We start from the raw sequence: 16,262 nt of genomic DNA on the forward strand, positions 1-16,262 counted from the left end.
GGACAGGGACACATGATTATAGGAAAAGATGGAGCCTGCGCTCCTCGAAGGCTATCACTTTAGGCGAAGTGAAAGGCGTATCAGCATCCCTTTATTGTTTCTGCTTCAGAAGAAATTGCTTTTAGATTACTGCCGTAGCTCACGTTCATCGAATCATTTATAGCACCGTGTGACGGTGATCAGATATGCTGCATATTATTGAATTATTCTGTTTTTTTTTTCTTGCATGACATTTTCGATTGTTTGATGGTAGGCTACGTTTGAAAAAAATTAAAGGGCGGTCAGCTTCGCCTTTAAGAGTGGAAGGCGATAGCATTCAAAGTTCCTTGAATGCTTGTCAGGCTTCCCGACAGCAGCAGCTTTCTGTTTAAGCGAAGCTTTATAGGCTCACAAATTTCGGCGGTGGTGGTGGCGGCCTGGTGTCACGCTGAAAAGTGGGCGGATCCTGGTGATAGTCCGCAAAGGGTCCAAGCTCAATGGCACATACCCCAGTCATGTGAGCCAATTCTGGTGATGTGCAGAAAGGGTCCAAGCTCAATGACACAAATGCCTGTGGCCTCGGGAACCTGTAATGCGCCCTTCAGCTACCCTTGTCACAAGTGGGACCCAAAGAGGCAAAATAACCAGCCTTTCCCTTTCGATAAAATGAGGGTAAGCGAAGCTTGTCTTCCGATTATAGCGTGAGAGTTTCCGAAGCCCTGGCGAAACGTCAGCAAAGAGCCGCGGACCCCGAGGTGCGGGAGCGCGATGTTGAGGCCGAACGTCAGCGAAGAGCAGCCGACCCTCAGTTTCGGGAAACCGACGCGGAACGCCTGCGGCAGTGTCGTATTGCCGCAAGTTTCGTTTACCCCCATTTTCTCCATAGGGGAAGGGCTCTGAATTTTTTCTCCACCTTCGCCTTTGCGCGCCGCTGCCGAGGAGGCCAGCGCCATTTGGGTGGTGTTTTTGCAAGTAACCTACCCGGGCGCGCCGCTGTTGGTAGGGTGTAAATGCTGGAAAGGAGGTTTGTGTTTGAGTTTTCTGATAACAATAATGTTTTCTGACGGATTTTACTTTGACAAATTCAATTAGTTCACTAACGTTTCTACGCCACGTGGGGAGCCTGCGTGCACGGGGTGTGGTTTGGGATGTTTTTCTGAGCCGCGAGCGCCACACGCCGACGTCGGATTTTATGCCACACGGGGCCCTAAACGCTATCGTGTTAAAGTTTATGTGTTTCGTTAAGAAACTTCATTTTCTATGAAGTTTTGATTCACAGCATCAGAGCGCCAGTGGGGACCGAATAGAGAACAGAGCGCTGAATTTCCATCGTCGTTATTAACATTTTCTTGGCTCCTCTCCCCCTCGTGTTCTTGCGCTGTTGATCAAAATTTAAAGCCGTGTTTTACAAACAAGCCCAATCTTATACCCTTCTTATTTCAGTGGTCATTGTCGCACGTCTTCATATTCTGTATTCCTGTCCTAGTGATTTAGTGCTCTCAGTTATGAGCAACCAAATAGTTCAAAACAATATTCATATTGCCTTACCTGTCCATAGCGCTCTTTGTTCTTCAATTTGCCATAATCATACATGAGAAAGTTCTTTTGTCTGTAGTTCTGCAATGAATAAGAAGACGCGTACGTTCATTTAGTCCTTTCTGTACAGGTGGGTGGCATCAAATAATTTTTTTAAATTTATATGTTACATACTACAGCATTGAGGCTAAGCAGGGTAAGGATAAAAATAGAGAGACACAGCAATAAAAAGTAAATATAAACATGTTAGAAATACAAGCAAACCGACTTACTAGGTATATTACGCAGTCTAGACAATTCCAACGAATGGTGCCTGGAAAAAGGTAATTTGTAAAGATGACGTGTTCTCGCTTCTCAGAAACTAAGGTATGTGGTGCTTTAGTTATTCTTGCGATAACAGTCATATGGACACTCCTAGTGCATTTCTTCCCTCACCATCGTCGTCGCCGTGAAGTTCCGTATAAAGTCGAATGGAGATAAAATCGTCGCCGCGCGCCGTATGCTGTATGTGCGAGTGAAAGCGTGCGAGGGTTAGCCGGCGATCGCGGCACAATCTCGCGCACGCAAGGGCAGGAAGCGAGGAGGAAGCGCACCGCCTGCCGTTGCGCGCAATACTCCGGGGGGAGTATTGGGAGGGGGGCATCCTACTCCGAGCGGCCCGAGCGGCCGCGCGCGCCCGCCGGGGCCGCACGGATAACGAAGGTGGGGCGCGTTCTACGCTGCGCGGGCCCGCCCGGGCCGCTGTATCTTGAAAGTCATCTGCGGCAGGGACAGAGTCGGCCCTGCGCTGTGTTTTCGCGTCTAAGTTGATGCGTGCGGTAGCACGAAGGTCTAATCGCTCACAGCTGCGCTTACTCACTCCAGCGTTTTGACGAGTTTTCGTGGTCATCGAGTGGGATGTGTTCATGTTTGCTTGTTGGCGCGTGACACCATGTTTGTTAGTTTAGTTAGTATGCTTATGTTTACAACAATAAAACTATCGTTACTTCATATGGCTCTCCACTAATTTTCTATCGCAATCGATGCTTCGCCTTTCGGGCGATACTGCGACTTTTCTTTATTACAGCAGAGATTTCTTTGCCTACCGTCACAGATTGTGCGCGACTGCTGTTGCTGGTGGCGTCGGTCGTTGTAGACTAACCTGTTATTTCAATAGCGCGTTACGTTAAACGGATTGTTTCATTTGCTTGATTTTCTTTGATTTCGTCATTCAATGTGGGCTTGTCGGTACGTGCCCATTTCTTGCCAATACAAGAGAATGGGTGCGTTCATAATGTGCCGTCGTACATCTCTGTGCATAAACCTGCCATGGCCATTCTTCCCTCGCCAGCCATCATACATCGCCTGTGTCATAGTGGCAACTCTCCGTAGACGTCTCACAACGTGCGTCCACCTTATTTAGTGTTTGCATTCCCGTACAGTTTGTGAGAAGATCAGTGCGTATAGCACCAGAACAAAAAAAAAAAAAAAAAAACAGGGAAAAGAGGTCGGCTTTTTCGAGACAGAAACGGTTCACGCGGTGAGGCTCCACTGGTGTCCCGTCCACTGTGGTGTAGCGGGCAACGTTGAAGGCGACCTGCTGCTGCAGGAGCGCATTACGACTAATCGCAACTGATGACCATGCCGTTCACTAAAACAGACGGATCAGCCCTCATGAGTGCCGTTGCATGGCACTCCCAACAGGAACTCTAGTGCGGTGCGCGGAAACAGTACTGACCCATGCAAAGTATAGACCCTAATTGTAACTAACATGCCAATCGACTTTTAAAGGCGTGACCGCATACGCCGCCTTCGTTTAAACGTCGCCTACACCAATTACTTTTTACACAAACTGCACGTGATGCTATTGCCACTGTGTATTGCGTGCAATGTGTGCGCACATGTAAGCCATCCTATCTGCGCCTGCAGAAGCTCGGCGTTTTATTTCGTTTCATTTCATTTCATTTATTTATGAAAGTGCCCAAGAACATATCTACGCCTTAGTATTGGTGCACTTGTGTTACACAAACAGAAAATAAAATCAACAAACAAAACAGAAAACCTCAAAGAACAGTGGTAAAATGCAACAAAAAATTAATTCCATCAATTACAGAAGTCAGATAATGAGCAAATCAAAGAGCTGAAAATATCAAGATCATAACATGAGGTATTTTGCTGAGTCACATGACGTGTTATAGCATTACAGGTGCAAGAGGAGTTCACGTAGCAACTGCTGGGATTACGGAATTTTGGCCGACGCACGCAGAATTTTACAGCTGGCAGTAACCGCGGACTGGAAAAGTGGTTGTGAATTAGGTTATACAAGAATAAGTAATCATGATATCTCGACTTATTTCTAGGGGTGTAATATTAAACTTGCGCAGTATACCCTCATAGGCATAAAATGCATGGTGTCCCAGAAATCGATCATACGGGATACGAATGAAACGTCGCTGAACACATTAAATTATAGCCACATTGGTCAAATTAATACAGTTCCATACAACATAACTAACCTCTAACTCGTTGCAGACAAAAGAAGAATACAACGTAAAATGATTCGTTTTGATTCAAATTTTTCCAATCAGCCTCCACGATTGGTGAAAACATTTTCGGGCCACTCCCAACGTAGCTTGTCTGTCATGCGACGTCACCAAAACCGCGATCGCTCCCCATCTGATATAGCGTGTACGCACTGATTAGGCATGATTATACCGCACAACAGAAAAATAATCATTCCTGATTCGACAGCTTTTCACCATTAGCCCTCTGCTACTGATCCAATGTTTTCTGGCTACGCCCACTTCGCCTGTCTGTCACGCGACCTCTCAAAACCGCGAAAATTCACCACGTCAAAGTGACGTGTACGAGAAAAAAAATGCATTATTATGCCGAACAAAACTGAAAAATTTTCGAAATAGCCACAGACTGCCCCGTTCCGTAAGGAATAGAAGATGGCTGCCTGCTAATCGCTCAGGCCCTCGCTGCTCGCACCTGCCAGTGAGCATGTATTTATTTGCGCATGATAAACCTTTTTGCGTGGCCAATAAAACTTTATCGAGCACTTTCGGCATGCATACGACATCGCCCTGCGAACACTTCCTTGATGAGGATCCGTTTTAGCGACATTCTTATCCTTCCGTTACACGCCGCCGCGATTTTCGACAAGCCACCGCAAGCTAAGTACGGCAAGCGGACCAATAGGAAAAGCCGGCAGCAGCCTCCGTTGCGTCTAGTACTCTGGGAGCACTTGTAAGTGCTCGATCCTGTGGACATGTATAGCTCCTATTCTTCATCAACCATATTTAAGCAGTTACAGTGGAACCGGTGGCCACAAGGCCCGCAGCAACGAAGAAATTATTGTCGACCGAATAACTGCTCCGAGCACGAATCGCACTTGTCCTTTGAACCCATCGTGGCATTTCAGCAGAAGAAACGGCCGTACAAGCCGCAAAGTCGGGGAAATGGGGGAACGCGGCAAGAAGGTATCCGCGCTCATTCAGTGCGCAGCATGTGTAGCGACCACATAGTACACCGTAGTCGCTAGAATCACAGCCAACTAAACAGTATTTTACCGAATTTACTATACAGTAAAAACGGGTTGGAGCGCATGCTGCAGGTATTTCCAAATCAGGACCTGGAGCTTGCTGCTGTTGTTGAAAAGTAAAGTGCACAACCATTGCCTTCCACTGGCACTAAGATGTGGGGCAGAAACATGGAGGCTAACCAAGTAGCTTGAGGATAAGTTAAGGACCGCGCAAGGAGTGATGGAACGAGAAAAAGACACGAAGAGAGCGCTGTGAATCTGAGAGGAAACAGGAGTAGGCGGTATTCTAGTTGACATTACGAGAAAAAATGAAGCTGGTCAGGCCATGTAATGCGTAGGGAACATAACCAGTGGGCAATAAAAGTTAAAAACTGGGCGCGTAGGGAAAGGAAGCGAAGCCGAGGAAGGTACAAATTAGGTCGGGCGATAAATTTCGCCAATTTGCAGGCGCAACTTGGAATACCCTAGCGCAAGGTAACTTATTGGAGATTTCTGGGAGATGCCTTCGTCTTGCAGTAGACATAGATAGAAACGGGGTGGTGGGAGAGGATGATGTTATGCTTTCCGGCCACGAACGCAGTCCTAGAGTATGCTTTAGTCCTAAAGAGCTGCTCCAGAATCGTGAACATTGGAGCAGCGCTGGTGCTGCTCTGCGTGCAATGAAGGCGCTCTTAGTCTGCCTCCGTGCAGTAGAACTATTCTCGCGCGCTTTTCAAAATGCTCCTCTTGTGGACAAAGAAGAAGAGCCATGTGCACGGGTGCTCGGTGGGTGACGTCGGTGGCGGTACGTGCGCGTGGGTTTGACGACGAACGATTGGTGTAGCCAGCTATGGAGGCTCAGGAGCTGTGGCAGCCCGTCATCTGTACTTTGCACCCGGCTACCTTGTGCTACGGTCCCGGCTCATGCCCGGGCCGTCATCGGCAGCTGTGCCTGCCTCCTGCTGTCCTTATGCCCGCGGCATCTTCCGCAACCTTAGTTAGCATTCCGTCATCCGCGCCCCAGTCCCGGCTCATATCCGAACCGTCATCGGTAGCTTTGTCTGCCTGCTGTTCAGGTCTGTCCCGGCTCGTGCCCCTGCCATTATCGGCAGTTGCGTCTGCCCCCTGGTGGCTGAGTCCGCCTCCCGCCGTCCTGCCCGTTGTGCAGGCCTGTACCCGGGCCGACAGGTTGCGGCCACGGCCCTACATGTCGAAAGAATAACTTCAGCGCGCATCAAAGAATACTTCCCTCTCTCTGTAAAAATTGCAAGAGAATAAAGTTTACAGATTCGGTGTGGAGAAACAAACATTGCATTAGGTAGTCGCGCATTCAATCTACACATAACGATTTGAATTCTTGTCAAAGTAAACAGCACAACGTATTCAGCAACAGAACGGTACCCACAATGTTAGGATCCTCTTGTGTTTCGTAACTACTAATCGTTAACGCTCAGCATATCATTTCGGTGAGAATGCTGAACTAAGTCCGAAATCGTGAAACGGATATTAAGAAATAGATGACTGATCTTCGAGACTGATTCCAGGCTCATATACCCGCGCACATATTGCACTGGGTGCTCCGTGCGTCTCAACGCCAGCAGAAACTCCGGCCATGCCGACTTAACATACTTATAAATTATATAACCTTATAAATTATATTGCAGGGACCGACAAAGTTGTTACCGTCAAACCTTATGCTGGCTCTTGCAATGTTCAAACAACGAAATATAACCCTACCAAATAAAAATAAGCTTATCACAGGTGCTGAGACAACCTGCTGTATGTCGCAGTTCGCGCTAAGTTTTTGATATTCTTGTTGTTGTTGTCCTGCGTGGTGGTGGGGCATACCCACACTGGGGAATTCGTCATGAATCGGGCGGGAATATTTGGTGTGTAAAAACAAGGGAATTAACAATTTGAACGCTGGTGCTTAGAAAATAAGATTTTCTGAGAGGGAAAAGAAGGGTAGAAAAACAAATAAATAAAAATTAAATTATTGAATTAAAGAACATTATGTCTTGGGGAGGGGGACGATCAGTCTTCCAATGGTAATCGATTAGATCCAATCAGATAATTTTAGAGTGCAAAGCAAGCATTTCTGTGGGTAAACACTATAATAGAGGCTCCAAAGATGGGATCACAGGCTCCGATAAATCTAGGCCAATATTCCTAAGCGGAATTTACAGTATTATTTCTCGCAGGCCAAGCTTCTCGAAGTGATCTTCAGTTTCTTTCTCGTCTAGCGAACAGGTTGGGCAAACGAGTTCAATGGGACTTCTTCGTTTTTATTGAAGAATAATATACGTGAACCTGAATGTCATGTGGACTTTTATCACTTTTTCAGCGAAATAACAGTCCAAGCGAGTAAATATGATGAAAAGCAACAAAACAAATTGACTACTCCCAATCTCAATTTTACAACCACTGAGCCCTGGTGGCATAAAATTCGCACACGGCAAAATTAGCTATTAAATGAGTCGCGAAAATCACTTTGCTCATGTTTTGTGCTTGAGCTGCTATTCAACTTATTTGTATTGTAAAATAAAATTATGAGGGCAGATGCTTAAGTTGTTTGGCGCTGACGACGTCCCAAAGTGAAACGAAGGGTGTTGCTGCTACTATTTATTTTCTGAGTTCGATTTTTCCGCAGAACAATTGTTGGCTTGCTCCATTCCACCTAAATATCTGGTAATTTCCTGAAGCCTGTGCTGGATTCGCGTCGAAAGCCTAATTTTTCTATTTATATTATTTATTGAACTGTGTGGGACGTTTCCTGCAATGGCGTCTATTGACACCACCAGGGCCGGAAGGGCAAAGGGGACCGGTGTAAGATTAATCTTTGTAAGCTGGCTTTTCCACGTTGTGGGTTGCAGTGAGGCCTACTCATAAAGAAAAATGCGATGCGAACGGGTCCTAATAACGCTATGGCGTTCCACTCTTCAAGCCTTAAACGTCCTCCAATATTTGTTTTATTAATTTTTCTCGTACACAATCATTTAATGACTCGATTATCCGACCGTGCGTTCTATGACTACGTGTCAGCAAGCGTTTTTGTGTGCATGTGTCTTAAGCGCCTGTACTTCTACGTTCACCCTGTAGTGTGTGTGCTTCTTTAAGCATCAAGTCGATGCTCTTCCTAGGGGAGAGAATAATGACACACGTTGCAACAGGTGCTTCAGAATTAGAAAGAAGAAAACGCGCGCCAGTCCACGCGCCATGTGCCGGCGCCTGCTTTGACGGACGCCAGCGAAGAGGCAGATGACGATCGGCCGATTCTCGCGCGGGCGCTTGAGCTTTTCGTGTGCACAATATTGGACATTTTATTTGGTCCTACCCGGTTTTTGGCCAATCCCCCGGAGGGAGTACGTGCTAGTATATCCCAAGGATCTACATCCATATCTGCTCGGTCGGCGGTGGAAGACCCGGGCTCTACAATTAGACTTATGGCGAATTCCATTGGGAGAACAGGAGCACTCAAAAGCACGCTGAAAGTGCTCGCTCCAGAGGCGACTTGTTTCAGTGGTCGAACAGGAGTGGGAGAGCCGTCATCCAGTGGTAGAACAAGAGCAGTTTCGTTGCGCCGAGAGCAGCCGGGAGCAGTCCGGACTGCTCTCGCCTGAAAAGCGGAGTACGGAGAAAGTCACGCGGCTTAAACCGTCATATCCTCCTTATTTGTTTATATTTTGCTTCAGCCGGCGCGCGCGGCGGCAATGGCAGCAGCCAAGCGTAGCTGGTGTTTTGGCACCGCTGTTTTTGACGTCGGTGACACGAGCGAGCTTTGCAGCGATTTAGCGACAGATCCTGGCAATTCTAGTCCGCCTTGATTCTCGTTCGATGAGCGGGGGACAACGGCAGCAAAGCGTCTTCGCCTTGCTGAAGCGCTTGAGACGCTCGACGGTGACAGCAGCGAAAGCTGCTGGAGCTCAACTTCAGATTCAAGTTGCAGTTTCAGATGATCTTCGCAGGCGGAAACCTTGTGGATGCGTCGGCGCTGCACAAAAGTATGTAGTACGTGGCCGCAAACGGTGACAGCGTTACGCCCGACAGATTACAAGACGATCACGCGTGTTTTGCCGCTCTCCTGCTGAGAATAGTGGGACGGCGATTGCTTTAGTCACGTGGTACATTTCTCCTCACACGTCCCCCTCCCACCTGCTCTCCGAATGTACGCCGTATTCCAGTGGCGGGTCGAGTGTCCCTGCTCTCACTGCGCTGTCACCCGACTCCGCACTGCGCGGCGCCCTGCTCCTGTTCTCCCAATATAATTCGCCATTAGGGTCGCCTGTTTCCCAGAAAGTGAAAAAAGTTGCTGCCGCTGCTGCTTCTGCTGCTGCTGCAGTTGGTGCTCCGTTGGTGCAGCAGCAGCAGCAGCGGCGGCGGCGGCGGCGGCGGCAGCAGCAGCGGCAGCAGCAGCAGCAGCGGCAGCAGCAGCAGCAGCGGCAGCAGCGGCAGCAGCGGCAGCGGCGGCAGCAGCAGCAGCAGCAGCAGCAGCAGCAGCAGCAGCAGCAGCAGCAGCAGCAGCAGCAGCAGCAGCAGCAGCAGCAGCAGCAAATATTCAACAATGGTTTCCAATTAATGTCCGAGACATGGTACACGGCTGAAGCAGCCGACTGCAAAGGTGCAGTTCATATGTCTAAACTATTCATGCGGCAATAGAAAGTTTTAGAATAGGCGCCCCAGAGAAATAGCGTCGAAGTCACCGCGCATGCGCGAGACGCAAACTGCGTTTGGGTTTTGCGTCGGGCACGCTACTTCACTGATTTCGGGAGCCCCAAAAGCTTTGCCTCAACAAACGTGGCGACACCCACCGATGCGTCGGCTCTAACCAAGCACTAAACTGGGCTTGATTCGTGGTAGCGCATGAAGTTCGTAAGCTAGGAGAAGTAACAGCGGCTATCGCTGCATGCGTAATGAAGATTGATTCATTAGACGCCGCTGATTCCGAAGTCGTTTGTCGATTGCATGGTTCGTATGCCTAATGTGGATTAGCTTGGCTGGTGAAGACACGTAAGGATGGTTACTCAAAATTGAGCGCAACAAATCGCTTGCTGCTCACGGAATTACCTCTAAATTGTAATCAAATGCAAGAACACGAAAGTCAAAATTACTCGTCTTAACATAAAATAGTATAGTTTATTTTATTATTTATAATAGTTTTTCTTTGACACCGCGGCGGCGCTATCCGCAAACGCAAAGCCCTATTCTAAATCTTTTCACTTCTGCATGCCCCAACACTAACACCCGCAGAGCTCTTCGGGGCCCCAAATTTTTGAAGCCCCTATTCTAAAACTCTCTACTATGTCACCTTTTTTTCTAAATTTCACAGGGAACTCCTAGTCTGTACGACTAAGTCTGCAGCAAATATGTAGTTAGAGTTACCGGGGCTCTGATTTTTACAGCGTAAGCTGTTATGGGCTCATTCCAATAGCCGTTTCGGGTCGCGATGATGCCACCGCCGGCGGCTCCCGCCGCGTAACCGTTATCGCCGGAAGCGCGAACAAAGTACCCGATTCCCGCCGGCATCGAACGCGCGCCCGCTGCGTAGGAGCCGCATTCTCTACCACTGAGCCACGCAAGCGCTTGCTATCGGGGCGCGGAAAATACCCTTAGGGAGACGACTCGAGCCTCCGCCAGTATGGTAGCGCCATCTAGGTAAGATACCTGCAAACGCAGCGCGCGCAGGCGCAGACGACGATATGCGATTCAGACGCGGCACGCAATCAACCTGCTCCCGAGCTGCCGAGCCTCCGCCAGTGTGGTGACGCCATCTAGTTAAGATGCCTGCAAACGCGGCGCGCCCGACATGTAAGTTGCAGTTGCAAGGCTTGATCGGGTTCAGCAGACTGCTGTGCAGAGAGCATTACAAGCCGCAGCTCGCCGTCGACGCCAGGCGGACAGTTCAGATCGTTCTCGTCAAAACGAGGCGAACAGTCTGCCGCGAAGACCCTGTTGTGCGTGGTGCCCAAATTGAAGCTACTCTTGAGGCGCTCCACCAGCTTACGCTGTCACTGTGCTGCGTGTGCCGCGCAGGCCTGTGACATTTTTAGGTTTGTCTTTGCGTATGTTTTACGCCGTTTCAGCAATTTGTTGCAAAGGTTAATTACTTATACAGGAATCGAAAGATCGGATCTATATCACAGCAAATTGTTCATGATATAGCGGAAAGGCAATTTAATTGTCAAAGTGAAAAAAGAGATCGAAACGGCCGGAATGTATGTATTACAACATTGGTACACCTTAAAGCTCTAAGTATTGGATTATTTCTCGATGATGCAGAGTTGTTCTTTCAACGCCATTCAATGCTCTTAATTCATCAGAAGATATCATGGCCGCGCTTCTGGGCTAAAGCTGCAAGGACATAACTTGAGGGACCCCACAGCCCGATACAGGGAAACGTTAAAGAGAGGGAGGTTGTTCATTATATTAAAAAACACTTTTCACACGAAATACACCTAATGAAATTCAGAACACTATGCATATCTTGTTGATTGTACTGTCAGTAGTGCAATACGTTAAAAACAGAGACTCCAGTTGTACCGCCGAATAAACCTGAAAAGTAATGTACCAAATGAAATCATGAAAAGATATATCTACATACTACAATTTAATTGATTCATTTAAGTGAAATATAAAACTTCAAAAATACACACGCAGTAAATACAAAGTAAAATATTACATAAAACATACTTTACTACAAAAAAAAGTCACAGGCCTGCGTGGCACACGCAGCATAGTCACAGCGGAAGCTGGTTGTGCGACGTAAGAGTAGCTCCAATTTCGGCGCCACGCACAAGGTCTTCGCCTCGATTTTGACGAGAACGATCTGAAATGTCCACCCAGCGTCGACGGCGAGCTCCGGCTAGCAATGCTCTCTGCACAGCAGTCTGCTGAGCACGATGATGCCTGGTTGTAACCGTGCACGTAGCTCTACAATTCGTTTCTTCAGCAGCGGTTCGTACCTTGCGAGGAGACAGCATAACGTGTACCGAAGAGGTACCCAGAATACGTGGCGCACATCTAACATCGGGATAGCGTTGATTGCGCGCCTCGTCTGAATCGCACCGACTTCCACGCGGCGGGCCTGGGTTCGATCCCGGCGGAGAGCGGGTACTTTTTTCGCATTTCCCGCGATAGCGGCTACGTGGCGGCGGCGGCGGCATCATCGCGACCAGTAGCGGCTATTGGAATGAGCCCATAACAGCTTACGCTGTAAAAAAAAAAGATGTTTGACGATTCCAATGCTGCCTTACGCGAAATTCGAGCACAGCTGCACACATGTCATTTCGCGATATATTGTTGTAAAGCATTTGAGACCGAAGTCACCGCATTGACTGGCCGGGGCCAGTTCCGTCAGCGCATGGGAACGTGACATGAGCGGCATCGGAGTCAGCTGTGGAAGACGACGAAGGCGCGAGCAGTGGCACGACGCATTCGCACGGTTACGCTGAGGAACTCTGAATATTAACCCAGAAATAGGCGCCCAACAGCTGCGCTCTATAAAAGGCCTTCTGCATAAATAGTTACGAATTGGGAAAAAGTTCACCCTATCAACTTGATTTCTTCAATTGTTTAGTGTGTCGTGTCTGGGCTTCTTCCCTTCCTTTTGCTGTGGTGAAGCCATGCAGCCCCTTTATTACATTCTCAGTTGTCTTTATTTAAGCTTCACACGCTTTCTTACTGATGATTATGCTACTGTTTATAACCCTTCTTTGCAAGAAATTCGATCACTCAGCAGCATCAGTAATGACGCAGCTGAAAACTATGAAATGTCATCGAGGAATTACACGCATCGTGTCGTTATTGAACAGATGGTTTTAGGTTGTTACGGGTACGCAGCTGATCTTCACATTGAATGTCATTGTTGAAATGATCCTGCTTCCATGCGAAGGAACATATGGGGAAGCAGGATCGTCAGGTATGTGCGTCATCGGTGTTCCTTTTTTTCTTACCTTTACGTAGTGTCGTAGATTTTGATACGAAGTCCCTATAGCATAATGTGACAGCGTGACAGGCATTCTTGTCTGAAACAAAGGGAACCATAGTAAGAACGAACTTCAACTTCTCTTTCATTGATATTACATTCCATGCAAACAAAAATCTGTCTGGCTCGTGAGCCAGACAGATTGGAATCCCATTGGAATAATGAATGGAATCCCGTTGCCTAACAGATTTCACAACCTAGACGCGCACTACAAATGAGACAAAAAATGAACATCAAGAAAATACGTGCTACAACATAGCAGGCGCAATAGTCATCCAATTTAACGTACAGCATGTAAATGATGTTGCTTTATAAGAAAAAGGACTCCCTCCTGCCGAAATATACGTGCCGGTCTATAGGGCTGCAATATACGTCTCCATGACTGACACCTGTGTACCTGTAGATATTAACAGCACAGGAAATACGTATACATAAGTGGAATTCATGAAAACAGAATTTTCCTATGATTGTTTAAGCATGACAATACCTGAGCACAACCGATGTTGTTCTGTTGTTCGGGTAAAAAGTCTATTGATTATTAATGAAATCTAAGCTACGGTTTCGGCCATTCTTGTATTGGTTTTGGTATCGGGCACTGAGTTTGTTTTTCCGCTCATGTCTTTGTTGTCATACCGGCAGCAGACCCGTTGGTTGCTCCACTTATGCTTATCAGATTCTCCGTCGGCGTACTCATCTATTATAATTAGCGCGCCGACATGTCTTGGATGTATTTGTGTTCTAAGCCTTGTACACATCACCTAAAATATAGGGTTGAAGAAAGCGCTTGAGATACGGGTTAAAAATTACAACAAAGGGTCGAAAGCACAAGCGCTGAAATGTTAGCCCTAATACAGTGCAAAGCTATGAACATCACATTTTCCTAACGCAATGCTTCAGAAAGATCCTCTTTTCTGTACTGTCCAAAAAGTTTTTAAAGTAATAAAGAACCAATGTTTGCATGTTTGCTTGCGTGGCCTAGGCTATACCACAGATAAGACGAGATGTTAAATGCATTTTACATAAGGTTCGTTGTAAAACAATAAATATGGTGTTAAAATTTTTAAAAGTAATTTCGATTTAAGCTTCTACATTATATAACGTGATGTATCTCTGCATTTTATAAAAGATGGAATATGTCATACACTAAACAAGGTAATTTATGGATTATTAAGAGCGTACAATATTGCCCTGCTTGCTATAAGACTAACAAGTTTTTGAAGACGCCTACCGGCACGTGCTTATTTAACGTTATACAGAATATAACTTAACGGATATATATGACCTTCGTTATCTTCTCGAAAACTGAAGGTTCTCTTGTTGTGCAAAGCTGATTTCACGAACGCCACATCTAAGCATCTAAATTTTAGCAGTATACGTAACACAAGATTTCTGATTTCATTACTGGACCTAGATTGCATCTCTCTGGAAAAAAAAATATTTGGAAATTGATCGCTATGTTTGATAAGGCGGTCAATTTTTCTGTGAAACCGTTTGCTACAGAGCACACTGTAAAGATAAAAAATATCTATCACGAAAGAGCTTATTTTTTTAGATGTCATTCAACAACGCGTAGTATAGTATTTCTAGTCGGTACAGTTGGAACAACAGTACTGCTCAACCATCACGTTGTTTTGCACCTGTACGTTTGTCGCGTCCGTTGGGACTTCTTTGCATTTCTTAAAATAAAATTGTGAGGCTATACGTGCTAAAAGCACCATCTGAATATGAGGCACGCCGTAGTGTGGGACTACGGATTAATGTGGACCACCTGGGGTTCTTTAACGTGCACCTAAATCTAAGTACACAGGTGTTCTAGCATTTCGCCCCCATCGAAATGCGGCCACCGTGGCTGCGAATCGAGCCCGTGCTTAGCAGCCCAACACCATAACCGCTAAGCAACCACGGCCGGTTATTTTTCATCTCTCAAAACTCTTTCGGAATTTCAAGAAGGGGGAAAACCGAGCGGACTTACTCTACATGTGCTCCTGATTCAGCTTGCAATTCCTGCGGATCGCCCCCTCGCAACGCCTCACTGTCCGCATCATGCCACTCAGCTCAAGGAACGCCATTCAGACAAACCACGCGCACTACGTGAGTTTATTCTTCAGGCAAGTACTAATCCTGAAACTTGCAAGGCGACGGCCGCGCCCAGCTAAGCCTACTAACGATTGCGAAGCCCCGCTGCCCGAGGCCACGCGCCTCGTGCCTCGAGATTCACGTGCACGCCGGGCCGCCCGACAACGGATTTTTTTATGTTTTTCTCTCTTCAAACGTAGTCGCAACCTAGCGCTATGGAAGTTCCCCGAACGAGCTCCATAGCAGGAAGCAGGAATAGCAAATAATGAAGCAGAGATGAACGACACGGAGTTCCACAGCAACAGCGGAAAAACACTATGCAAGACCGGACCGCGGGTGATGCTACTAGCGCGACATCAGAAGAAAGAATCCATCGCAACATCGAAGACGCGGAAGGAGTTCTCATACGGCCACAGCAAGTGGCAGAACACGAATGATGGAAAACCGCAACGAACTCCTCAAAAGCCATGGGGCCACAACAACGCAAGCTAGCCACGTCCTCGCTGGCCAACGCCTCCGCCGCTACCAGAAAACCATTATAAGATCGTTTACTGACCTAAAGCCGGTGTGAAAGTATAAAACATGAAAGACGGAGTGATAGCAAGAGAATTAGCCTAAGCATGCGGAGTCACACCCCAGGATCTCTATACGCCAAAGTGATCATACAGACACAGTGGCAACAAAACTTAATTCTGCCAAATACCGAAGAAGAGGAAGCCACTACCGACGAGCAGCTAGTAGATCTACTAGCTATTTCTATAGGCAACAAACCGAACTAAACCAAATCTACTAGCAACGACCAACAAGCGCTAAATCCTGTATGCTAGAATGCTGGGAAGATCGACGTCGGCAGTGATCACCTTCGAGGGCCCGCACGTGCCGTTCTACGTTAAATTTGGATGTACGCGCACCCGCTGCAGACCCTACAGAAAGTCAATCCAGTACTGCAGATTCTGCGGGGAAATAGGACACAGAAAAGACGTCTGCCCTAATCCAAACGACGAACTATGTGACAACTGCGCAGAACACAAAGCTGACTCAAGCAACCACCAATGCGAGCCGAAATGTAAGCTCTGCGGAATGCCCCATGAAACGGCGAGTGGAGACTGTCGAAGGAAGCTGAAACCGGCCCCGCAACCGTTGAGTCAGGGAGCGGTCAAGATCGAGACAGAGGAGCTTCTGGTA

At 47.3% G+C, this 16,262-nt stretch overlaps 1 protein-coding gene across 1 annotated transcript in view; it reads right to left on the reverse strand.

The window, feature by feature from the left end:
* Positions 1 to 492: 492 nt before the first annotated feature.
* The window catches only part of LOC119463515 (lipase member M-like), a 38,168-nt gene continuing 22,398 nt past the window's right edge, over positions 493 to 16,262 (reverse strand). The window contains exons 5-7 of the mRNA XM_049655253.1: positions 12,970 to 13,041; positions 1,528 to 1,596; positions 493 to 507 (exon numbers count right to left, since the gene is read on the reverse strand). Of these exons, the coding sequence (XP_049511210.1) occupies positions 493 to 507; positions 1,528 to 1,596; positions 12,970 to 13,041 (156 nt within the window). The remainder of the gene's footprint in view (positions 508 to 1,527; positions 1,597 to 12,969; positions 13,042 to 16,262) is intronic.

This window comes from Dermacentor silvarum, chromosome 9 (assembly GCF_013339745.2).
Source record: "Dermacentor silvarum isolate Dsil-2018 chromosome 9, BIME_Dsil_1.4, whole genome shotgun sequence".
NCBI lineage: Eukaryota > Metazoa > Arthropoda > Arachnida > Ixodida > Ixodidae > Dermacentor > Dermacentor silvarum.